This window comes from Antedon bifida, chromosome 5, assembly GCF_963402885.1.
Source record: "Antedon bifida chromosome 5, ecAntBifi1.1, whole genome shotgun sequence".
In the NCBI taxonomy this organism is placed as follows: Eukaryota; Metazoa; Echinodermata; class Crinoidea; order Comatulida; family Antedonidae; genus Antedon; species Antedon bifida.
Genome location: NC_136230.1, coordinates 6,499,520 through 6,527,395, shown reverse-complemented (window position 1 = coordinate 6,527,395; position 27,876 = coordinate 6,499,520). Strand labels below are relative to the sequence as shown.

The 27,876-nt window shown below is 31.6% G+C and overlaps 2 protein-coding genes across 3 annotated transcripts; both read left to right on the top strand.

Annotated features, from left to right (window-relative positions):
- Positions 1-85: 85 nt before the first annotated feature.
- On the top strand, positions 86-17,743 carry LOC144843099 (uncharacterized). Of its 2 annotated transcripts, none has more exons than XM_078699805.1 (28): positions 86-147; positions 2,577-2,966; positions 3,098-3,346; positions 3,623-3,757; positions 3,850-3,996; positions 4,419-4,550; positions 6,555-6,695; positions 6,923-7,228; positions 7,422-7,489; positions 8,015-8,255; positions 8,534-8,806; positions 9,244-9,322; positions 9,688-9,764; positions 10,080-10,312; positions 10,770-10,857; positions 11,181-11,257; positions 11,856-11,892; positions 12,107-12,204; positions 12,574-12,696; positions 12,984-13,150; positions 13,465-13,600; positions 13,829-13,966; positions 14,126-14,225; positions 14,622-14,695; positions 14,914-15,171; positions 15,504-15,652; positions 16,062-16,197; positions 16,528-17,743. In XM_078699805.1, exons 2-28 carry the CDS (start codon positions 2,615-2,617, stop codon positions 16,597-16,599), a joined length of 4,086 nt encoding a protein of 1,361 aa, XP_078555931.1. In that variant the 5' UTR covers positions 86-147; positions 2,577-2,614; the 3' UTR covers positions 16,600-17,743. The 2 variants fall into 2 exon arrangements, with proteins under 2 accessions (XP_078555931.1, XP_078555930.1); XM_078699804.1 differs by lacking the exon at positions 86-147 and adding an exon at positions 1,764-1,849 and having other exon boundaries at positions 2,586-2,966.
- Positions 17,744-19,934: 2,191 nt separating this feature from the next.
- On the top strand, positions 19,935-24,838 carry LOC144843270 (neogenin-like). The gene is made up of 7 exons (XM_078700063.1): positions 19,935-20,202; positions 20,640-20,707; positions 20,922-21,144; positions 21,466-21,747; positions 21,830-22,132; positions 22,702-22,842; positions 24,753-24,838. Exons 1-7 carry the CDS (start codon positions 19,935-19,937, stop codon positions 24,836-24,838), a joined length of 1,371 nt encoding a protein of 456 aa, XP_078556189.1.
- Positions 24,839-27,876: the final 3,038 nt, after the last annotated feature.

Sequence of the window (27,876 nt, the reverse complement as noted above, 5' to 3'; positions counted from 1 at the left end):
AATATTCTCGGTCCATTTGTTATAATTCGCATCTGTCTTATTATGAAACGGCTGGTGGCTTCACAAGCTTCGCATATTTACGACTTGAAGAATGGCATATTTTCCATAGAGTTACCGCCAACTAATCGTCAGTCGCTATCTTCCACAGTAAGTATTATTAGTATATCAAGAATACCGTCAATGTTTGGAAAATTACTAACATAATTTAGTACAGTAATTGAAAGAATAAGTGATTAGTGTTTACATTGTTTATTTAAGCTGGTAGATCGCAAGTCGTAAGCACACTTATTGGAGACTGTTGTTATTTGCGTGTACATTACGCGGGAAGTACAATGGTGAGCAGTTTTATTATTGGGTATGGTACTCAGTAGGTAACCATTTATTCCGGTAGTTTGAATGGCTTACTTTACGGTGTGAAATCCGTAGTTTCACCAAGAAGTAGAAAATATGTCAAACATATATATTTTAAATGTTACTATTTTTTACTGAATACCTACTGTGTTTACCTAAAAGCGGCAGTCCTAAAAATCCATCGTCCTTGCGTTGCGTCTCTCGTGGAAACCAGGCTTTAGTGACGATTCGTTGACAATCTGTCGACTTCTTTAAACTAATGTCTGAATTGGTCTGTTATCTTTAACTATTTTCCTAGTCATGTAAAATTCATTAGATGGTTTCAATTAAATTACCTATTGTTTTATACTTTCTAAATTAAACTTAATTTGGAAATTTTCCTAGTAAGATGCAGGACATTTTGGATTTTTTATGATGTTAAATCACCCTGACTGATAAGAAGTTATTAAAAGTTTCTTACCATTTTACAAGTGTAAACAGCTGATGTATTATGCAATTGAATCTACTTCTAATTATTCATTATCGTGTATCGTGTGAAGTAAGTAGTAGTCAAGTGTCAAAATCACTATGTCTAGTTTACATATGCACTAGTATATAGCATACAAGTTCCTATTATATTTGATAAATGACATCTAAATACACAAGGAAATCATTCTTGAAAAAAAAACTCTAGCAAGTGAAATTTCACGATACAGTTCAATTTTGTTCAATGTAGAAAATTGTGATGATGATATTGGAAAGTCAGATTGTGCATACAGTGCCATTTCTAGTATAAACATGTTCTGGCTGCTGACATTTTCGTGCAGACAATCGCTAAGACTGGTGTCACCGCTTTAGCTTTTTGATGTCTTGACTTTCGCCATTGATTAAATAGTTTGGTCAAACTGGTCACTGCTCATTATCGAAAATATACTGCTGAAACTGAAATTAACCTCTGGCATTCAACACATAACTACAGAAATCCCGTTTAAAAAAAAAAAATAATAATAAAAGGCTAATATTACAGTTATTCGCTAGAGTATAGACTAGTTGTTGGGCAGAACAAAGAAAAACACTTTCTGAAAGTAGTAATAATATACTTTCATACACTTCATGATGATTATTGTAAAATGTAGTGTTGTTTTGTCTTGACTAAAGTGATAAAAACATATAAATCAACAAATACAGTACACTACTATAATTAGATGAAAGATGCTGAAGTTTCAGTATCAAAATAACTAATCTATTTACATAAGAACTAGGAACTAACTAAAGTTCATCTTATCGCCAAATGGACACCTAAATAAACAAGGAAACGCATTATAAACTAGTATAAGTTGTAATTTACAATAATAATTCACTACTACCTGTTGTATAGTTGAACTGATTTACAGTGTTAGGCATTTAGTTAAGATTGTGGGTAAATGTAACACATTCGTGACTTTCGTGGAGATGTTGGTCAAACGTTTTCGAAACTATTTTCTTCTTCTCTTTCTGACGTGCCAAAGCAGATCATCGGGTAGGTTTTATTAGCCTATTTAGTTTAGCATTTATCAATGATTCCTTTTAATTGATGCTTGTATAACATACTGACGATCGGCCATACTTCTCCTATTTGTTCGGTTGTATTTCATTCATGTATTCGTCTTAAATAATTTTTATATTGTTCAATTTTAATTTAATTTTTTAGGTAGTTTTGTGTACTCTCAAATCCTCTCGGTTTAGAGATTTTTAGATTTTAGATTTTTTTAGAAAGTTTTTATATACCAACTGGAACAATGTTTATTTTTGTATAACAGCTATCTTTTTACAGGATTTTCAAAAGATAACATATTTTTTCAAAATTCGTCCCTCAATATAATTTAATTTTATCAAAACTCCGAAGGTCCGTCAAATTCCTCTGTGCATTCACATAGCATGCATAATAGTCTTTACTTTACATTTTACTTGATCCGTCTGATTCTAAATTCAGTAAATCGTATAGATTACTTGCAAAAGTTTACGTATTGTTTGGTCGAAGTATGTTGTAAAATTAAACATTACTCTGACCGGTGCTATGTGGTTTCCAATAAATGAAATATAAAGGCCTACTATATTAAATAGGCTAACACGACCACCTATGAAAATTACTTTATAAATTAAATTGTGTATACAGTACGGTACTGTTTTCTCTACAATTGGGACCATTTCTGGAGCAAGTAGCGGCCTGATTCAAAATGATTTATTCAAAAATATTTTTTTTCAAGATCCATTAGATATAACATGTTTTTCTGAAACACCGCTGATGTCATCTGGTAGTAGTTGGTTTCGAGGATACACACTTAAAGACGACAACGATATTAGAGACTTATCAGTTGGAATATTATACAAGAATATTGATGGGAAAGACAACGTGACTTGGGATGATACTGAATATGATAGTGGTCAAAAACCACAATCAAAAAATATGCCAGAATATAAAATATTTAACACAAACAGCAAAATTATATTCCGAGTAAACGATGTGATTCACACGTGGCTTGGTGTTAATAATAACAACTTACAATCTCAGACCGAAAGAGTTGGTGTCTTTTCATTCAAAGCAAAGAAAGGCGAAGTAGTTACGAAATCAGCAATTGTATTGACATCCGCTTCTGGTGAGTAATGTTATGATGCTTATCTTTATTGTCAAATATATACATATTAATGTGTTTAATGTTTATAACTAAAGCATTTCTAATTTCATTTTTATTTCAATACTATAGTTTACTAATATTATTGTTTACAGCCAATATTGAAATGGAGTACAGAACAATAACGGTCGGTATAGGAGAGTCTGTCACTATCAATCTAAGTGAAGATGTTGATCGTAACGATTTACGTTGGAAACATAATTACGGTGAAGAAATATACAATCTGAGGGGTAATACGTCTGCTGTGATTGATAACATACGAAGAAAAGATGATGGCGTATATGAATGTTATACAGGTGATAGCCCTGATGGTAACCATGGTATCATGAGACTTATTGTTAGAGGTAGGTTGCAATACAAGAATTTAATATTTTAATTGCATATACAATTATTTAACTAAATTTATTTTGGTTTAAAAGCTCTATATTATAGGTTTTGACAATTTGGTTTCTGAGAAACCATAGGCAATGCTTAGACGTATAGGCCTTAGATCTAATATTGGAGGCTTAATTTTGCTGAAATTATAAGCTAAACATATTTTGCAGTGCAGCTGAATTTGATAACAACTTGTTAAATGCATTTTCATATACTTAAATTATTCGTACATATTTACCAAATAGCTTGTCCCTCGCCAAATTGGAATCCTCCAGGCTGTGAAATGAACTGTCCCGTATGTTATAATGGTGGAGTGTGTGACGATAAAACGGGTGTCTGTATTTGCCCAGCAGGATTCGACGGCGATTCTTGTGAAAACGGTAGGCCTCAATTATATACTGTTAAAATACGCAGAGGTGTTTATATAACATGCATCATATTGCACGTAATTGTATGTTATTTAATCCGATAGGTTGTGGAAATAACAACTGGGGTCGTAAATGTGACTCTGTGTGTAGTAAAAATGAGGGTTCGACTTGTACTGGAAACCTTTTTTGTCCACCTGATCCAGTTGGTTGTACATGCATCAATGGTTTTGGAGGAAACAATTGTAGTACAGGTTATAGAGTATTAATATCATAGGAACTATAATTGTTGGAATTCTATGAGAATAGTCAAGTAATATAATATTGTTACATTTTGAAGATGTATTTTCTCTCAAAAACATGAAAAATAAATAGACGTTGAATAGGCTATTTTACTGTTTTAATACATTATGACCCCCAATTGACAGACAATTTTATTATGTTTTGCTTGAAATTTTAGTTTTTTAGGTAAATATTATTTTTCCGATCCATTGTCAAGTGCATAAATAGTATGTGACTTTAAAATGGCATATAAATAATACAAAAATTCGGGGGACATATATAAAATAATGGAATTCCTTTGCATAAAAACTACGGAACAGTATACTGTATGCCTATAATTTTCAAAACAATCATGGCTATGATATACAATAATAAAACACTAAATGGTTTATAGTATGTGCAGCTAGATACTATGGAGCTGATTGTCGCCAAGAATGTCACTGTGACGATAGTGTTTGTGATAAACACACAGGATGTTCATCCGGGTCAGACTGTTTGGATGGATACACTGGTGATACTTGTCAAGGTATCGTATAGCCATTTTCTATTTATTAGTATGCCCATAGAAATAAGCAGACAATGCAAATCCTTCTAATCAACTTCGTCTGGGATACATACCCTATTTTTTCCAAGCCTGCCACAAACGCATGTGATTACACAGAATGAGTTGCACATAATTTACCTCCGCCAAGGAGGTATATGTAATCGATCGCGTGTGTTTGTTTGTCTGTCTGTTTGTCTGTCTGTTTATTACTTGGCAAAAAAAATTTTGCCAAGTATAGTATTTACTTTGTTTGTTTGTATGTTTGTTTGTTAGCACGATAGCGCCTACAGTTTTCAAGTTATAATTCTGAATTTTTGGGTGTAGATAGGTATATACTTTCAGACCATGCCTATTGAAAATCGACAAAATTGGTTTATTAATAACTTCACAAATAACAAAAATGATATTATTTTCAGACCGGCTAGTGTTAAAAGATAGGAGACAATTTTCAAAAGCCGGCGAGCAGTCTTAAAGTAACAAGTGTATTGAAATTGCATTTTCTCGAGAAGTACTTGTCTAAAAAACCTCATTTTTGGACAAGAGGCAAGAGTTATAAATTGTGATTTGTAATTCTCAAAACATAATTTGATTTAATTTACAGATTTTTTGATACGAGTAGTTTTAAAAAACATATTTCTTTTCAAATTCACCCGTTTATTTTTCGCGTTGCTGTTCTATTATTATTCAAATGAATCTATTGTTAGTTGATAATTAGTTTTTTAGTACCAGCGTGTCGTGTCCTTTCTTATTTTATTCTGAACATAGATATAATATACTTACAGAACATTCCTATTGATTTTCAGGAAAATGGATATATTGGTCATGTCACAAAAGCCTATCTTCCGTACGATATATTAAATAGCACGCATTCTGTCTTCTTTTAACATGGACATATTCTTTTATATGGACCAACATATTAGTCGACTGGTCGAGCGGTTAAGCTTACTCCACGGGTTAAGACAGGGGCGCCGAAAATCGACACAGGTTCAAGACACTCTTTAACTCCTGGTCAATCTTGATTTTAGAAAGGTCATTGTATAAAAAATTATTTAAACAAATTATAAACCCCAGCAGGATTTGAACCATGTAAATCTAATACCTAAAGCAAAAAATGTATCATTTAACATGCTCCCTATCAGTTGATATATTTTGCCAAGTACTTCACTCAGTTTCTGAGTGCTTTCATTTGTTTGTTTGTTTGTTAGCAGGATTACTCAAAAAGTAATTACAAGATCTTTACCAAAATAAATATACAGATAGATATGTGGTCAAGGACCATTCCATTAAATTTTGGATTCTGGACCACTTTTTAGTATACTTTTCAGACCTGCTAGTGATAAAAGCGATAAAAGATAGGACAGAATTTTTCAAAAGCCGGCGAGCAGTCTTAAAGTAACAAGTAAACTGAAATTGCATTTTTTCGAGAACTACTTGTCCAAAACACTTCATTTTTGTACAAGAGGCAAGAGTTATAATTGGTGATTTGTAATTTTAAAACATTTGATTTAACGTGCACCTTTTTTGATGAGAGTAGTTTAAAAAACCTATTTCTTTTCAAATTCACTCGTTTGATTTTCGCGTTGCTGTTCTATTGTTAGTCAACTGAAGCTATTGTTAATTGAAAGGCTAATTGTTACATAACCATTACACCAAACTCGCATACACATGCTTGTAGTGAAATTAGCCTAAATCATTTATAACAGCATTAAGACACACACAAATATATATAAATATATATTTTTTCCCCGGAGAAATCTTATGTAGGAGAAATTTACAGTAGGCGGAGGTATGCACTCTAGGAGTGGCTTTCTAGTTATGTCAATATTTCTGACCCCTTTTCTTAAGTTGCTAATACACTAAAATATATACTACCATCCTTTATAAGCACATCCATATCATACTGTAAAAACTAAAAAACTACGACCGAGGTGAACACATTTTTATTTCAATGTTCAAACATTATTCAAGTATGCTTTGTTTGTGTAGTACCTTCAGAATGTACGTCTGGATTTGTTGGTGTTTTGTGTAACTTCCCATGTCACTGCAAAAACTCTGAAGATTGTAATCGAGATGGAAGTTGTCCTAATGGATGTCATGGAGCTTGGGCTGGACCAAACTGCAGCATAGGTAATGCCATACACTATTATTATGCAAGATATTATTTTGTTATATGTTTTTTTAGCTTTAAACGTCTAACTATATACAGAGGTATGAAATCCTTTTTTTTTAAATATATATTCTTTATAAACGAAGGCCCTGATAAAATGTTTCGTTTCATTCACCGAGTCGGATGGCCATCTCGTTCTACAAGTGGTCTACCCTAATGAAATACTTTTATTTGTGTTCATAATTAGCATTACCATATGGTTCTGGACCACCAATTGTACACCAAACAGCAACTACTCTAACATTTGACGTCACTTGGATTTCTGGTGAAGACTATGGAACAGGAACAATTACAAGACGGAAGTTTTCGTATAAATCATCGGAGATGAATTCATTTGTATTAATAAATGACACGGGTAACAATTTAATTGTTATTGATAATCTTACCCTAAATACTCAAGTTCAATTTTACTCTCAATTTTCGAGGATGGTTGGTGGTATTGAGGTAGATGGACCACAGAGTACCATTGGATCAACCAACACCATATGTACAAGTAAGCTCTAATATTTTAATAATTATTGATATTTTAGGTTTTTAAATAATTTGTTTTTGTAAATGTCAGTGTCCAAACTATCATTTATTATATTATAAACTTGCTAGTAACTATCAAGTAACTTGTACATTTTTTAAAACTATATGGTCCCCTATTTTATCAGTAATAATGAACTTTATTACGTATTATATAGAACCTTTAGAAGAACCTGAGATAGAATTAAACACCGTTGAAGATAATCAGGTCATCGTAAGATTAAAGGTATATTTCATTCTATTATTTTTTCTTGTAAAAACGTTTGATATTTATATTTTCAGCCTGTTACTTGGGCTGGAATCATTAGGCTAGTGATCTGCGGTTGTGAGTTCGAATCTCACTCGAGAATTACTTCCAATTTGTTTGCAAGTGTTCTCAATGTACTTAGTATAAAGTAGGTCTACACAATTACGCCAGAGTATAATAGGGCATTACTTAACTCACTGAGACGCAAGGCTAGCACACAATCATCATCCATTTGATGCAGTACCCGTTGCTTACTTGGGCTTTTATCCAACCCTAGCCATTAGCGCAAGTTCGGTGGTAATTATTTGTTTAAAAAATATTTATGCAAGTTCGAAGAAAAAATAAACCTAAATGATGATAATGAAATTAATACAGAATATAGAAAGCCATATGATTTAAAGGTTCACAGATTTGCCACGCCAAGTGAGCATTTGTTCTTATTTGTCGTTTCTGATTAATACAGTTTGCTAAATATAAATAAACATCATTTTCTTATATTTTCAGCCTGTTTCTAGTGCTCCTGTACACATCCAGTGTAGCTATATTCTTCGATATCAAGTGCAATACTCGTACATAGATGGAAATGTACAAGGTGTAGTCAACACAACAAACAGTACTCAATTAGAAGTTGAACTATCCGAATTATCAAGCTGTACTGAATATATCGTAAACGCTCGAGTTGTTAATAATTTGGAGATTGCTGGTTATTGGGGACAGAATATAAGGGTACAAACAGCGCCGTCAGGTGAGTTTTTTTTAACGCACCCGTAAAAATACTATATTTTTGGTAGAAATTTAATATATTGGCTAATTCAAAATATGGATGAAATCGATACATTTTTTTTTCTGTAATTAAAACTAGACTATGGATTTAAAAGAAATGTTATACTCCTATCTACATTGATTATGATAAGAACATCCGATATAATCAAACGTTTTGGCACTATTAGGCCTAGGCCTATATCGACCTTTTGCTAAATGGCTACCTCCAGCGCAGTCACTTTCTTTCTGTTCCAATGATAGAGCCATCAATAGAAAGCAATCCGTTCCTAAATGGTACACACTTGCAAATGAAGTGGAATGCTTCGTGCGACATCCCAGACCGTCATGTGACCTACCATTATGAACTGTCAGGTGGTATATTTCAACAAGGGAATACAACAAAAACTGAAGTTATATTTGGAAAAGAAATTGAGTCCTGTATAGAATATACATTCGCAGTATTAGCGTCATATTTAAACGTTAATGGTACATCTGATACAATAAAACTAATGGTTGGGACTGGTTGCGATAAAGGTAAGTAAAAAGGTTAGAAAAAGAATGTAAATCTTGTCATAATGCTTGCTGACTTTATTGTTGTTGAATAAGAATTTCATTCAGCTTTCTTTTAATGTATTATATTTTTGGTTTAAATTGAAATTTATTTTTATTATTTACATTTTAATAAATAATAATCGTTTAAGTTGTTTGTTTGTTGTTTTATTACTAATTAGAAACAACATCTCAAATTCAAAGCAACTTTTATTTACGCCCAAAAGACAAAAAGTAACAAAAACAATAATGACACGAGATAATTTAGAAAATGGACGAAGGCAGGATCCCAATAAGATGAGAATCTTGTGGGTAACATAATTATACTTGTTTAGTATATGTTATTTCCGTTAGCAAATTTCGGTTGTTGAAATGCTTGACTTTTATTTTTAGTACTCAGTCATTATTCCAATTGTTTTTAGACTCGTATGTAGGTGTGATAATTGGTAGCTTGGTTCCGGTGGTTGTGGTACTTCTTCTAATTTTGATATTAATTGAACGGTAATATCTGCATTGTTGTATAATGATACTATATGATACATTGTTGTTAACCATATCAAATAATAATATTCTTATTAAATCATTCGAAATACAAGATATTTTTAGGCCTATTATCAAAATACGAAAGTAAATTTTTTTTCCTTATTCCAAAAGTAATACAAATGTATACAGAGGTTATAAAAAGACGAAAGATAGATAAAAATAGTTTTAAAATACACATACAAATAAGATGAGGAATTGTACAGTACATTATTGGTCAAAGTTAACATTACAAATATGCAATGAGCTAGTTTGGAGATAATGAATTTCTGAGTCTATATATTATTTTGGTTATTATTTTTGTTCTGGATTGTCTTTTTAATTAGGCGAAGAAATAAAAAAGACGCTAGTTTATCCACCTGTATTTTATCTCGCAACATTCTACAAGAACAAGACATAGAAGGTAAGATTTTTACATGTATATAAGGATTTGTGGGCGGATTGGGTTTAGAAGGATGGGATAGGAATAATAGGCAGAGTATGTTTAGTAGGTGAGTGGATTTAGTAAGTGCTGTAGGATAACTAGGCGGTTAGGATTGGAAGGCGTGGTAGGATTTCAGTGAAGAGAAGTAAAACTATGTTATCATGGTATTCGGTTAGACTTGATTTTTGATATATTAAAGGTAAAAAATGAAGATTTAATCATCGTTTTGAGTACTGATTTTGAAAAAAAAGGTTTATATAATGTCAATGATAATGGGTTGCATTGTATTTAAAGACACTGCATATGATGAAGTGAGAGGTGTCGACAATTCTTCAAAAAAGCACGCTGATAATGATGCCGATTCTGAATGTGAAAATCAACCTGATCCTGAACTTGACCTGGAACCAGTGTATGATAACACAAACTTAGACAACCAAGAATACAAACCCATTGGGTTATCCAAACTACATGAGTATGTGACGAAGCGTCAATTAAGTGTTGAACGTGGCTTTGAGAAAGAGTTTGAGGTACGTATTGCTATGCTTCGTACAGTAGGCCTATTAGTAAAACTTACTTTACTTTGTTTCCTGGTAGATAATATTCTTTAATTTGATTGATAAATGTATAAAAATGTGTGACATTACACTGCAATCTGCAAGGGCAAAAATTGTTTTTTTTTTATTAACGGTAAAATATAGCATAGTATAAAACTGACTACCAATAGGGTAAAATATAGTATTGTGTTTTACTTACAACCTCTAAAAATAATTATTTACTCTAAATTCATGAATTGTTTTCTCAATATTTAGCCTTACACATTGTTGATGCACATCACTTTATATAAGGCTTTTTCAAAATTGCCAGCATTATTTTTTTTTACATGGCTTACCCTAAATACTAAGCCACTCTATTGTTCAGAAAGTACTTATCACATACTGTACTCAGAGTATATTAATTATTAATTAATAATATAATTTGTTTCAGGATCTTGGCAACAAGCCCTTATTCTCGAGCACTATCGCAAAATCGTCAATAAATACAAAGAAAAATCGATATGCAAACGTAATTCCATGTAAGTTTTATAAAAAAAATGTTGTTATCATCATTTATCGTAACATAGATATGCTATATTTTTATTTTCCTAAACGTACATTGAGTAACATTATTTTTCGTTTCAGCTCGCATGAAGGGTTATGGCTGGCATTATTCCGCGCCTAATCATTAGACCTAAGCCAACTCAGACAGCCTCGTACGATGAGTCCGACTAAACGTCTTGACTCGTTGGTGCTGTCTGAGTTGAATCCCGACTTGAGCTAGCGTCAGGCGTAGCTTTTAGGTCGGTCGCTGTCTGAGTTGTTTTTATTTATACAATCTTATTAACTATTCACATTTCAGATGACAACACCCGTGTGGTTCTTGACAAGATCGAAGATGATCCGGGATCCGACTACATAAACGCTTCATATCTTGATGTAAGCCATTTTAATACAATTCTGATAATGAGATAAATATTATTTTAAAAACAAGATATTTTCGCATAAAAGAAGGTAATTTGCAAAAAAGGTTGATTTTTCTTGAGATACTTCCCAGTGGGCTTGCCATACCAGGCAACATAAATATTGACTGACATTCCTCAAGTGATGATAATTGCATTTTTGCATAAAAGAAGGTAATTGGCAACTGAGATACTTTACATTGGGCTAAAGTGACCAGACTACATAAATATTGACTGATATTCCACAAGTGATAAATATTATTTTCTTTTAATATTTATTTCTGGTGCATAACAATACATTCTACTACTTCAAGTGCGATTTAAGCAATGTTTAAATTGCATGCAGGAATAGAGACAGTGATGATACAAGAAAAATAGCAATCTGTCCGAGCGAGTTTGTGTTATGATCATTTAAGCAAGTTATAGGTGATATAATATAATGCTGTATGTAGGCCTATGCAGTATATTAGTAGAAAAATCAAAAGCTTTATTCCCGAGTTGCTATGTAATCATCAATCGTTAGTTAGTTGCTGTTTTGAATTTTACCCATTTTAATCTACACTTTTTTATTTCAGGGATATACAATACCACATGAGTTCATCGCCTGCCAAGGTAAGAACTAATTAGGCCAGTTTAATACATCATATCATCAAACCTCTTTAGTTTAGTCGCGTGCTCAAGTTAATGTTTACCGACCAACCGACCAACCCGACATAGTGAGCTGAAGAGTCTAAAAATGTATACAAAATATAAACAAGATACTAATAATGTATACAATGTTTTAATGTGTTAGTAATAGTAATTTGTATTAGCTTTACATTTTCAGGTCCAAGTATGGCTTCAATCAACGATATGTGGAGAATGGTCTGGAAGGAGAAGTCTAGAGTTATTGTCGTTGTTACAAATCTTGTAGAGGGAACGAGGGTATTATAGTTTTCTAGTATATATTTGCGATGGTATCCGATAAAATATTTTAAAAAAATACTAAAAAAGACGAAATGTTCATTATCATCTTCATAATGACATTATTGAGTTTTTTTCTCTGTACTTGTACCAATTTTGATTTACAAATACTAACTTTCAGACGGTGCGAAATGTTTGAATAAGATGTATATTGAGCATTCTTTAGGACATGGCAAAATTCTTCATGATACAAATTATTTTTCTCTGTACGTTCAAGTAATGCGTAGCCTACGTTTTAAACTAATGTCATTAATTTAGTCGCTGCTATAATTGATAATGTGCTTTGTTGTATTTAATTTTGTTGTATTCAATTTTGTTTTAATTTTGCAGAAAAAATGTGAACAATATTGGCCTGACTTACATAATATGCAGGTGTACGCAGAATTGTCTGTAACGAATGCGGGTGAAACCAATCACGGTTACTATGTGGCAAGACTTTTTCAAATTCAGAAGGTAAAAATAATTTTTTATCCATTCATTTGAAGTTTTTTCTATCCTACAACACCGTTTCTTTATTAAAACATTACACTTCAAAACAAATTTTACTAACACGTTTGTAACTGAGACAACAATGTTATTATTGTGGTCTCAATTTAAAATGATCATTAGTCATCCATAAGCTGCTTTAATATAATCATTTTAATTACCATCATGTATTTAGCCGTTATTTTTAAAGATCACACCAAAACATTAGATAAAATAATAAAATACTGTTTATTTGTCTTGATTTATTATTGAAGGTGGGAGATGAGGATAGCATCTATAATTTATACCAGTATCATTTCACCGAATGGCCTGACAAAAGTGTCCCAAATGCAGTCCCGCAGTTAATCGATTTTATCCAAGCGTTTAGAAAAACTCAGCAGAAGTTTGCTAGTAACAGTGGGCCAGTTATTGTACATTGCAGGTAATTAATCTAACTGAAAAACTACAAACTGAGATTATAAGCTTTGATCTTTTTCAAAATCATATTAATTTAGTTAGCCGAATGACAGCATCAGTTTCGGTACTCTATTTTATTCAAAAAATTTAGATATTTAAACAACCATGACATTATGATTACATCAATATGGTAATTAGGATTTTCCATGACAGATGAGTCTCATTATCACCATTGAATATGTAACATATGATGAATAATGATCGCAATTGCAGTCATGTTGTATATATTGTTATTATTATATTATTCGGTTGATATAACTTTTACTATACATTGGTTAGCGCTGGAGCTGGTAGGACGGGAACTGTGATCGCCATTGCAGCCATGTTGGATATGTCGAAGGACCAATGCAAAGTGGACGTCTTCAATTTTGTACGAAGTATGAGGCAGAACCGTATCCAAATGGTTCAAACAGAGGTTAATAATCAATTCGTTCATTATTTAAATATCTCTCTTCAACTGACAAAATTAGCAAAATAATATCAAATTCAATAAATAAGTTTATATTTCACGTATGCTCACACTTTCACATATAAAAGCAAACTTCAGAATGCCTTTGTTTATTTTGGTTGGTTTCAACATAAATCATATGTCAGTATGGCGTATAAACACTAACAATTAAATTGTTATTAATTTTATTTACAGGAACAATATAAGTTCATCTATGCCGTCCTACTTGAAGAACTGTTTTGTGGAAAGACTGTAATTCCTGTAACTGAATTGCAAAACGAACTACCAAGACAAACACAACAAACTCACACACATTTTGATTTTCAACTCAAGGTGAGCATTGCTAAGTTTAATTCTAATCATAATTCATTTCAGTAACTATTATACTGAATGAATGAATAATTCACGATATTGCTTATTATTTATTTTATTTAAGAACTTTCTCCTAGTATGAGACGCCCTCTCAACACTTTTTATTTTATTTACACATAGACTTTGAACTGTTTGTTTCCACTTCCTGTTGATGATCTTACGTCACACGCAAGGCAACCTGAAAACATTTTCAAGAACAGATTCGATGACGTATTACCTCGTAAGTTCTAGATTTTGTTTTTCTGCTGTATGATATAAGAAACACATTAGGTTATGATTTTTTTTAAATAACTAAAATTTCAGTTTCAGACGTTTTTTTTTTCATTTGTTTGTCATTATTTATTCATGTTAATGACATAATCTCTCTTTTTTATACTTTTAAGCCTTTGTATCTTTTAATGTTAAGCTTTTTTGTTTTTTTGAATTTGCAATATTTGGTTGGTTCTGTTTACAAAAATAGGCCAACGAATACTGCATATAATGAAATACAAAATATAGTTAAAATCCTTATTTATTCTGGTTACAAACATAATTGATATCTTCATTGCGTTGTATTGGCACATAATTCAATACAGTAGGTAGAGATGTTGATAAAACTGTTCTTGTTGTCTTGCAGTAAACAAAGCTCGTCCATTCTTAATTTCACCATCCGACCGTGGTACTGATTACATCAACGCATCATTCTGTGACGTAAGACGATATTTACGTAACATACACTTACTTGTATATTATTTATTGTATTATCAGTATTTTTCAGTGTGTTTCTATAACATTGAAATTGGTATTACGCAAAATATGAATTATATTTTATTACCTTAGTGCGTTAAGTAAAATGCTATATTGTTTCATACAAATAAATTATTTCTGTTTTATGACATTAATCATAGTACGTATTTCTATTTTTAAAGAATTACAAGAAGCGCGACGCGTACATCGTGACACAGGCTCCTTTGGCTGACCCAGCTAATACTACTGAGGATTTCTGGCGGTTGGTGTTTGACTATAAATCTGACGTCATTGTGCAGCTGAATGAAATGGACCAAACGTGTGGCGCGTACTTTGACAAGCAAATAAAGCAACCTATGAAATTCGGGCAATTTACCGTCACTGTAAAATCAGTAGTGAAGAATGACTTTATGATCGAAAGAAAGATATCACTAGAAAAGGTGACTTTTTATTATTGTACATTATGTCGATATTCGATATATATTATTATTACTACAGTAGTTGCTACAAATTATTGAATTTTCTGAGTAATGAATGTACTGCATATGAGTCAACAATTGAAAAAATAAGAAGAAAAACAACCATGATATGCCTAAAAAAATATTACTATTTGAAGATTAAATTTAAGGAAGTGAATAAATAAATGAATAATAAATATTGTTTTTAGTTATTATTATTTTATTTTAACATTTGTTATTATTAACAATAACGGCGTACGTAGAAAATTAAAGAAAGAAACAGGAGTAATTAAATTTATTATTATATTTTTAAGGAAAACAACGTACGGGAAATTGTTCACTTTGAGTTCCGGCAATGGCCAAAAGGAAAGAACGTTCCAAAGATGGATCAGTTTGTGAGGTTCATTACAAACATTGGAGAGGGCGTTGTTTCTAGTAACAAGCCAATCATCGTGCACTGTCTGTAAGTACAGTATCGTAATTATTGTTCCTTGCTGTTGTTGTTTCGTTTTCAAGATTCAAGATTATTTGAACTAATAATAGTATAATTACCCAATGGAGTTATCAAAAACAACATCCCACTTTTATTATCTTCAAAAGTATTTGTGTACATGTTACAATGTTATAAAAAACATAATTGTAATACAATAATGTCACTTAACAATCAAATAAATTGCTAATTTAACTTTGGAAAGTAATAGAGAATTTCACAAGCTTTTTAAAAAAATATTAGGTCGAGTGATTATAATTATTTGAATATCTAAATTAAATAACCATTATGCCTATTTATATTTTCTATTTACATTAATTAGCTTCATCGTCGAATTACAATAGTTGAGTCTGATTTTTGAATTTCTTTTCTGTATTATTAGAGATGGAGTTTGCAGATCTGGATTATTCTGCCTAGTTCATTCAATGATTGGGAAAATGAAAGATGACAAGGTGGTGGATGTATTCCAAACACTTAAAACACTGCGTTCAACCTGTCCTACTATGGTGAAAACTAAGGTATTGCAATTATTGTTAAAAATTGTCATAAACTTTTAGGTTAATTTAAATTCCACTCCTACCAAAATCATTAAGCATACGATACTAGTTTTTTAGGTGAGTTTGTGAAATCGTACAAGAACATCAGACTAGATTTTTATTTCGTTATATGCGTCGTGTACACATTACTATCACAGCCAAACAGTGTATAATAAAGACTCAACCAGCCCACCACCATTACATGTTAGTCTTGTTATATGAATTATATAGTTAGACGAATTAAACTAAATCACTAACAACCCAAAATATTGTTGTACACTTCTTAAATTGATTAAATGTTTTTACTTGTAGGTTCAATACAACTTTTGTTACGATGCAGCAAAATGTTACCTGCAGAATTATCAAGAATATGTCAATGTTTAAAGTAGTGAAGTCATTAAACTATTTATAGTTGTATTTTCTTTTTTAAAAGATTTATTTAGTATTTACTCGAACGTTTCGATTTTTATCAGAGATCTTTATCACCTGACTGCTTGTTGACAAGGTCATAGTTATTAGTTGTACGTACATTGCAGTTATACAGTGATTCATGTTTAACCATTCTAAAGTAATGTAATCGTTGGTACACTCTTTCATAGGAAATAATAATCAAACTTCATTCAACATTAAATAAAATAAAAGTATCGTTTGGTAGGTTACATTACTGATTAATGTTCACAATTAAAACCATCCTTATTCATAGCTTGAATACAGGAACATTGCTTCAGAGTGTCAGAGAATTATTGTCAAGACATGCGTTTTTTCTTTATGCTTGGTTCCCACTAGAACGCAAGGCAAGAAGAGAGTTGACCAATGACAATCGACAGTTTGAATTATCCATCGCTTGTGATTGGTCAACTCGCTTACTTTGCGCTAATAGGAACCAAGCTTAAGTCTATCAGACGTAAACGTAGACGTAGACGTTTATTCAAACGCAAATTCTATATTATCCCACAACACTAAGCACTCGTAAAGTTATAGATAATATTTTAATATTAGATAATATTACACTTAATTGTAGACGACTTTTTAATTATTTTAACTACAATATTTATAATATATTATTATATAATTGTTTTACATTGGTTTTATCATGTATACACACATTAAATACTATTATTATAAAGACAAATACGTTTTAAATGCAGAGAGAATTAAAGTGATTATATATAAATGTTAAAGTTAAATTTACATAAAATTAAATTCTGCCTCACATTCAATGGTAAAATAGGCCAATTAAAAGTATGTTGTAAATGGTATACCAACGGATAGAGAAGTTACATTGGTTTATGTACAAATAAATAACCATTTTATTGATTGATTTTTTTTTCTCTGGAGTGAACTACCAATTTTATTAGAAATATCATAATAAACAATAAATATGATACTTATCATTTTATTCAGTGCCAGACATCGTGTAAATTCTAAATGTCCATATAAATTCTTCCATATTATCCTCTTTTGTTATGATATTATAAACAAGCGTTTATTGTAAAATTTAGATATTAATAGTTACTAATTAAACTACTGTTCCTTGTTTAAAAAAGAAAGAAATTCTTTGATTGTTTAAATTATTTATATCAATGAAAAGTCAAAATATAATCATTCCGTAAATAGCGAATTGTAATAAAGCTTAAAATAATAATAAACTGGACACTTCGAGATTTATATATTAATTCATTCATTTCGAGTCATTTGATTTTAATACAAACGAATATATCTCAGTCTGTGATTCTTTATTTAATGTTGTCTATTTACATTGTCATTGACAAAATAATCTCAATCATAAGCAGTTTTGTAACAATTATAGTAGGCTTAATCATTCGCAGCCTAATCCTAACTGGTGGCCTCTTTCATTGTTGATTGCGACTGTATAACGACTGGACCAAGAGCCCAGCTTTTCAAATTTTAACCGACGACAATAGCAAACAAAACAGGAACGTTTGTTAAATAATGCATTTTACGAGTTGGATATGGAAAATACTATAAATTTAAAGACTGATTGTTTCATTCAACAAGGATAATAACAACAAATAATCAATGTTTACGATGAATCAATAGTACAAAATATGAGCTAAATAACGAGGTAGCGCGAAGTTCAAAGTATTATCTGCCTACATTTTCTATTGGAATAACGTGAGTATAACACCACTTTATAGGCCTAGATATATTAGAAAAATAGCAGTTCAAAAGTTACATTGATTTTAAATGGGTTAACACAGTCAAAAGTGTTATTGCAATTTGAATCACAAAATCTATAATACTTACATTATTGGAAAATGGTTTAATGAAGCAGTGAGAGGAATGCATCTTGCCTTTAGGAAACATTCATTTTATCCTAATGATCAATATCCGTATATGGCATATAGGCCTATTTTCATTCTGACATCACACTTCTTCATTTTGATATCGTTTTCCATCTTCGATTTTCTCCTGTAACCTCGTCGTCCTTCCTACTCTCCTACCATCAGCCCCTCAGATAAAAAACTAGTGTAAATAATGTATCCAATACAATATTGTACATCGACATATTTAAATCTTTATCTTAATGACCAATAATCCTCCGTATATGGCATATACTTCATTCTTACACCACACTGTAAATAATGTATCCAATACAATATTGTAAATATGTTACGTAAAAGGAAAAATTAAGACATTTTACATAAATTATAAATTATAGGCCCTAAAACTACAGCTTATAAGCTTCCATAACGAGTTTTAAAAAATGGCGGTAACCATTGATATAAGGAGCAATAATAGATTCGACATAGGCATATTTATTCACAAAGTTTAACGTGCACGTGTTTCGTTATTTTGCATTTGAAGTTCATGAAAATTAATAGAATTGAACACGAAAGATATGAGATTTTAATTCATATGAAGTTGACCTTTCAATAAAAACCAAATGGCTGTTGATTTTTAAATTATGATCAATCATATAGTTTCATCAAATCACGCATAAATCACGTTGCGAACATTTGGCTTCATTAAAAAAAACAGGAGGCGCACAAACTCACATATGTTCTATATGTTGGCCAAGTTACAAAATGATTTTTTATGTAAAATTTTGGAGGTACGTAACCAAAACAAAGAGACATAAATAGAAAAGAAAAGCTATGAAAACAAGTAATGTGAGAATCACAAGGGGTTTAATCACAATCACAGGGTATAGGCCTAATCAATTGCGGATAACTAATAACCATTGAGTGCCTGAAACAGGAAACAATTCACTATAAAAAAAATGCAATATATCTATACTGACCGAGAACGTTGTGTTATTACTGTGCGAACATTACACAAATACTAGAGTACAACTGAGGACCACCTAGATATATTGATTAGGGAGTTACAAGAGAGATGTTTTTCTGTACATGTTTTCAGCTTTTTATAAGTCTTTGTTTGTGGCAATTAGCATTATCAGGTATGTCTTGAAAAAGTAGAGTAATTGCTCTCACTCTTCCCTGGTTTGAGTTTCCATATAATCATTTATATGACGTATGCATTACTTATATTCAATCTATTGATAGTAGTAATATCTTTTAGAACATTTTAATTCCATGCACTAAGAATATAAAAATAACTTTAATTAAAAGGGAGAGATAGAAATTAGTATTGTTAACCATTGATTTGACGTATGCATATTTAACATTTGTTGTTCATCAGATCCACCTACTCCCCTGAACCCACCGACTGTAATCAGTAATGCACAGGGGGTAATGCGCATAGACCTTAACTTTGAAGAACATTCAGGGGGTGGACCAATCATAGCTGTCATACTTAACTTCAAGAGAACTGCGTCTTCTACTGCTCAATGGCAAAAACAAGTCATCGATAGTGGATTGCAAAACAGCAGTGTTATTGAAGTGACAAGTGAATTATTAGAATATGATACCGAGTATGAGTTGTATGTTTCTCTAAAAAGACCTGGTCCTGGAGGAGAAGGGCATGCGGGGCCATCAATCAGAATCCGGTTAAGCTGTAAAGGTAACATCACTGTATAGGTACTGGCAGTATAACGATGAAATGTTGGTATTCATTAGCCTACTATTTAGTAAATAGAAAAAAATGTATATATCAAAATTGAATTGCAAAGCAGATGGGAAAATCTGCGAGAATTATAAATATAGACCTATATCTAAAACCAGCAAGTTTCTTTCTCGCAGCGTTAACTTAACCACGGAGGTATAACATAACAAACCTCTCTTATGAAAAATCTGTTCTCCTTCCTTTGAATTTATATGAATTAATTAATTTAGCGGAACGGTACTTTAGAAATAAACTACAAATGAATCGGTACGGTATATTTCTATGCGCAATTCAGTCCAGCTAGACTGCGATACACATGCTATTCCCATACATCTACATTTATTCGTCTACAGTTTTGTTTATTTTGGTGGATATTTATATATTTTTGTTTTCAGCGCCATATCGAAGCCCCGATTTTGAATTAAAAGCAACAAGTGAAAGTAGTATTCGTGTGACTTGGACAGTAAGTTTCAATATAATTTTGTATTAATGTATTTAAATAATGATAATTCATGCAAAAAAACATAGTACTGAATAAAAGCTCTCCTTATACCAAACTTGTTCGCTCCAAATATTCTGGTCAAACACATCTAGTAGAATACATACTGTATTGTTTTTTATGTATACTTGTATCATAAAAGCAAATATTAATGTGCGATACGTTTGTTTACTTATAGTTCACAACATCCGACAACATGGTTATAACAGAGTTTGTCATTACGTGCCGAATGAAGGGAACATTGATATGGAAAACAATTTCAGTCACCACACCAGATGTATATCAATATGACGTAACGGGACTGAAAGCGTCAACACTATACTATTGCAAAATTTTGGCTAAAAGCTGTGGAGGCCGGGGAGTTTTTAGCGTTTTGCGAAGAGTCTATACAGAAGATGGAGGTAGAGTGATTTATGTATTCTTCAACAATTTAAAATCTTGACTGAATCTTATGTGAAGCAACCTATAAAAAAATCATTTTCGATTTACCAAGTTAATTTAAGATAAAATTAGCATGCAATACAATTATTGAAAATAAGAAATATTTTTCAACCTCCTAAATTGTTAAAGACAGAACAATAGGTTATAGTAAATTAATTTTAATTTAGTCCATGACTTTGTCCGGTCCGTTTAACATTCATTACAGAAGAACATTTAATACTATCGCTCCATTTACTAAATGTAAGCTAATGTAGAGATGTATTGTTTTTACTGATACACAGCTCCGGGACCTGTACAAATGATGACAGTAACTGTTCAGGCCAGTGAGACTATATTGGTGACATGGAAGAACCCAACTGTCACAAATGGCGAAATCAGATCGTTTAATATAACGTACATTGATCAAAGAACCGGTGTAGTTAAGACACTTTATGCATCTTTTTACAAACACTTTTTTTACATTCAAAACCTGAAGCCATACACTAACTATATTATTATGGTCGGTGCGAAGACAACAAAGCTTGGAGAATTTTCCACCATGAACGCTACCACACAACAGTCTGGTATGTAACTATTATTATCGTTACGTTTTGTGTTATGTCTACACTATCAATCTCATAATTTGATCATCTTCTTGTTCCACAGTACCTACTGGTCGTCCAAAGAATATCACCTACGAGTTGTCGAGGAACACCTTAATTTTAAAATGGAAAGAACCGAGTGAGGATAAAAGAAATGGTATAATAACTCACTTTGAATACGAATTGTACGAAGGAAACACATCACGTAATACCTACATGATTAAAACAGCTACTGTCAATACCCCTGGAGTTGTTTTTAAAACATTGGAAGAAAATAAAGATTACACATTTCTTGTACGTGCGTTTACTGATATGGGCTTTGGTCCATGGAGCGATGATTTCATAGTTTCAACAATACCGATTCCTTGTAAGTTATATCCCATTTTGTAAATATTTAATTATTATGTGATCACTTATTGTTTGTGTAAACAATTGTCAAAGATCTAAATATATAGTATATAGAAATAAATGATAAAGACGCTAGTAAATTACCAACTGAACATTTTATTGCACTACAGGCTGTTTCATGAGTATAAACTCAATCTTCATGTGCTTGGCTCTAAATAATCAGTTATTTCTATTTTTATTTCTATTTTTATTTCTATTTGGCTCTACATTTTGTATCAAGCACTTTCGCTTTCATGATCTGCGTTAAACATCACAGGCACAGAATACATTCTAAACCGCCCGGATATTACGATATTTTTCCATTTTTGCCTTTTACAACGACAAAATGTAGCGTTTCCGATCGAAATGTGTGGATATCACAGGGTTATTTTCACATACTCGCCCTGTACAACTGATATCACAGGGTTATTTTCACATAGTCGCCCTGTACAACTGACATTGTTCCCTGACTTCCGGCAAAATAATAAATCCTATCTTTTATTTTATTAAATAACCATATTTATAAGTTTAATTATTTTGTTTTGTTAGCATTACCTGACCGATCTGAACCGCCAACTGTTATAAACCAGACAGCAACCACTTTAACATGTGACACAACACAGTTCATGTTTGGAACTGATTGTAATCAGCCAGATAACAATAACATTTCAGACAAACAGAAACTAGAAGGTTAGTGAAATAATAAACACACTTTACTTGTTGGGATTTTCTAATTTGGTTGAAATAGCCCAGATCAGAAACTCTTAAGTTCAGACGATACATATCTGATCATTTTTTTCAAATTGCAGTGGGTTAAACTTCACAATCCAGAAAAAGCCCGACCCGTTTACATTTGATATACTGTGTTCAAGCAATACTTTTATTAGTTATCCGCTTGGTATACCAAGCGGATAACTCCTTGTTATTGTATGAGATCAATATTTTTTTTCTGTATTATTCTTCTTTCCTTCCTTCCTTTTTGTGAGTCGTGTTTCTCTAAAATATGTAAACATAACATTTCATAACTTTGACAACATATGGGCATTTACGTGAAGTTGTGCACCTCCTATTTTTGAATGACGTCATAGTTGCGCAACGTGACTTACGCGCAATTTTATGAATTTCAATGATTGATTATAGATTAAAAGCCAAAAGTCATTTAGTATTGACACTTTGACAAAATTTAAGTCATATCAGGGGCAAACTTTCTACGGATTAAAAATGGCATGTTTCACAAGAAGTTACGCGCGCACGCGCATTTAAAATTTCAAAATGCGCAAAATTAATTTCTAATCAACTTTTTATGCGTTTCTTGTCATTTTGAGCATGTCAAAAATTCCCACGGGCGCGCAATTTTTTACGCACGCGGTGCGCACGTAGCGTTAAAAACATATTTTTTTCTCTTGAATTATATTTTTCAAGTCTTTCCTAGTAATTTTGAAAACAATTTAGACCTTTTCCAGTTTAAATAACGCCATACGAACACGTTGAATAAGACAATTCGTGCGCGTTTTTTATGAAAAAGCTTAAAAAATCGTCAAAATTATGTCTTTTTTTAAACAGTCATAGTTTCTAAAGTAAACCGTGAACCGTTTATTTTTATTACAAAATCTAGAAGTTGATGAGTTGTAGATATCGGATCATGCATCGATAAGGCTAAAAAAACATTGTGACGTCATCGTATGGCCACACGAATGTAAAATATAGGATTTTTGTCTCTTTCGTTATTGCTCATCACATTCAATAGAGCGCATCACGCTTATCTGTATTCCTTTTTCTCCTAAATTTATATATTGTGTAGGTCAATCAACTTTCTTTAGCATGAGATAAAAATATTTTAATTTTTATGACGTCATCATGCCTAAAAATTTTAATTACGTGGGTCATTAATTTCATCTTTACAGTAAATTTTAATCTGTAATAGCTCGTAAGAATAAAATGTGATAATCACGATTAAAACTTTTTCTGGAAGCTATTGGATTGTAGATACGAATTCATGTAAACATTTTGCCAATCGGATGTTGTGACGTCATCATATGGCCAGTTGAATAAAAAAAGTCGTATTTTCATATTTTGCGTAATAGTTCATCACATTTAAAAGGGTGCGCATCTATATTTTACGTATTCAAATTACTTCTACACGTTAATATGTTGTTCCTGAGATAATTTCCTTCAGAAATTGCTATTTAAGTGTTTCATTTTGATACCGTCGCCATGTTAAAAATTGGAATAAATGGCGGGTCCCGTAATTTCACCTATTCTACACTGTATGTAATATGTATACAGATTATACTGTTTGCATGTATATACTATATGACACAAATTGACAGAATTCAGCACTAACAGCATATCATATTCTTCAGTTCTTGTCATAATGCCATAATCTTTATCTGTGTGCAATATTCCAACGTATGACGTGCACGTGGCGTTTGTCGTTGTGCGGATAACTAACTCGTCAAAGTGACGAGTTTCATGTCTAGTTAGAATTATTTTGGTATTATTGTCTAAACTATTTTACAGTAAGAGACAAAATATTATATATAATACTTAATAGTAAAATAATACTTATTAAATAAGTGCAGTAATGCTTTTATTTACAGGTTACGTAATAGGTGTTGTAATTGGTTTGGTAGTTGTAGTGTGTGTGGCATTTGTTATAGTTTCCATCACTTTGTTTAAACGGTAGAGTATCACACATACAGTTTTTGCCGTCTAAGATAACGATTTACTCGGGTGGAAACTCAATATAACGATCGACTTAATCGTATTAATTTCTTTGTTTCATTCTAGATTTAATACTGTACAATCAAGCGCGAAAACAGAAGTTAATAAAGCTTCTATTAGTCAAGATTTAAACGCAATAAGTTATCAAAGTTTGTACGAAAAACACGAACCCAATGAGTGACAAGCTAAATAATGGAGGCCGATCTCTCTTGTGCTTAGTTTATCGTCAACCCAACACGGGTTTCACTTCTGAACAAGCCGACGAACCGACATGGCAATAATATTTTAATGTAAATCTTATTTGATTTCTCTTTACATCACACTAACTGATATTATTATTATATATATACTAATATTCTAATTAGTTTAGGCCTATGTTTATCCCATGGCGATGCATGAAGTTGTAACATATTTTATAGAATTATTTTGCTCTTTAGTTATAATTATACTTAGGCCTACTACTGTAAGTAATAAAAGCTTAATTCATTATTCTATAATGAGTATTTTATTTTATTTCACTTTGTATCAGCGGTTCAACATTTTAAAAAAGAGAGTCAGAAAAAATTCCGTCACCATGGCTAAAAGTACGCAATACTGTACTGCTGAAATTATGAACGTTAAGAAAAAAATCCCCGGCTCGATATTAACAAGAAAAACTGTAACTATTATTCATTTAACATAAACATAAGGAATACAGATACATATAAAAACTGGGTTTTTTCATAAACAGCAAATAACCAGGAAAAACAACAAAAAGGCATTCCAACATTTTTTTTTTCAATCTCCGTTGATGTACAAATTCACCAGTTCAAGTTTACAACTAAGAATAACATTGTTACTAAGGTTATTAACAATTAATGATCCTTAACCATCCAGAAAAGTGATTAAAATAAATCAAATTATAATAAGATACAGCGTTATTAGATTTGTTACAATTAAAAACCATTTATTTAAAATATCTATTGCAAAACATTATTGATAGTTGAGTAATAATAGTAAAAAATCGTAATAAATTCGCTGCTTATAACTGTAACATACTGAAGAAGCAAACGTTTCTGGAAGCTGATGGCATCCTTCATTGTCGAATATTGCGACTGTATGATAACGACTGGACCAAGAGCCCAGCTTTTCAAATTTTAACCGACGACAAAAACAAGGTAGATCAACAAAAACAGTTTAGATATGTTTGTTGAATAATGTATGTTAGGAGTTGAATGTTGAGAAAATACCATGAACTTCAAGACAAACTGTTTCATTCAACTAGGATTATATCGGTTTAATATTGAGTGGCTGTGAAACAATGAATGTTTACGATGAATCTACATTCAATAATAGGTTGCCATGTCTAAATGACGTGTCGTAGTAGCCAGGTAGCGCAAATTTCAAAACACTTTCTTTCAACGAGGCTAGGCCTACATTTTACTGCCGATTGCAAAACAATTTTAACTTGATCTACGTAAGTATAATTCCATTTTTGGACCTGAATAAACTTAGAGTAGATCATATTGTTGGCTTGTATGACGTCTTGTCCTATACTGATTAGGTGACTAGGCATATGCATAGATATATTATTATGAATAGAACAATAATGATTTGGAGGATGGAGTATAAATATCATGTGCTATGAAAATAGCATATGATACAACAGATACACAAATACCCACAGTTGATTGAATGCGCTGTTAAGATTAGTTTTAGTTATCATTTTATTAATTATTATTCAACGATGGTAACTCAAAACGGCATAGGCTGACATACATGAGGCCCTCAACAAACCAAACAACGGTACATAAAAGTTTACATGAAACTTTAGAACATTAGAGTTCATTAGAAAATCTGTTTTTAGTTTTAAAAATCGTGTGAACGCAAGTAGTAATTCTTTGATCATGGCCATTAATCGCCACGTTCTTAATGTGTCAAGAATGCACACACAATGGAATGCCTTGTTGCATTGACTTTTTTATATAGGTGTATATACATTTTTATTTTTGTTCTATGAGCTCTTATATTAAGATTTTTTTTCTCTTTTGCTATGGATATATTATATCACCATTGTATTCTGAAATAAAAAGATGAATGAATGAATAATATAAAATAATAATAATATATATATATATCAAAATAAAATTTAAAAACACTAAGCAGGAATGTATCATTTACTTATTTATTCACCAATAGAAAATTGGAGCAAAAAAAATAGCTTTCGCTAATCGAGCGTTTGTCCCAAACTAACAAATAGGCCTACATTGTATACAAACAATAACAATGGAAAATAGCAATACAATGAAATTAACAAAATAAAGGACAGACAAAAACCATAAGAGATGGGCCACCTTAAATCAGTATCTTGATAATAAAAGTTCTGTTATATGTTTAACGAACTAATTTTTAGAAAAAATATTCTTTAAATCTAAAGGCAGGTTGTTCCAAAACATTGAGCCGATGTAAGACACTTTAAATTGACCAGCCAAGGTACGGGCTTTTTCGATGTTTTATTTGTATGGATAATTATATAATAATGCATTACAATTTTATTTTTGTGAACAATTTATTTAAATCATTTACATAAATTGCTGTTCCGTCACAGGTGCATCGCAAAATCTACTTAATGAGTCTAGATAAGCAAAATAAACAATAACAAAATCAACATTTATATTTTTACGGTGTGTTTACTAGAAATGTTCGTGATTTGCCAGAATTTTGCGATGCACCTGTGACGTCACAGCAATTTACGGCGACGGCTTGTACGGCGGGCGAGTGCGGCGATATCCTTAATCTTACGATGGTGCTGAAATCATATAGGTACATCCCTAAAATATGGTCCTCGGTCAAGTTGTCCTTTAAGCCTAGTTAAACATGTATCTTCTGTCTCACGTAATTGTTAACGAGCTAATTTCCAAATGTTGTTACATTTTTCAATTAATATACTTAATTACATCACTTACTTGACCTTCATTGAACAAATGATATTACTATTATGATAATATGACTATTAATATA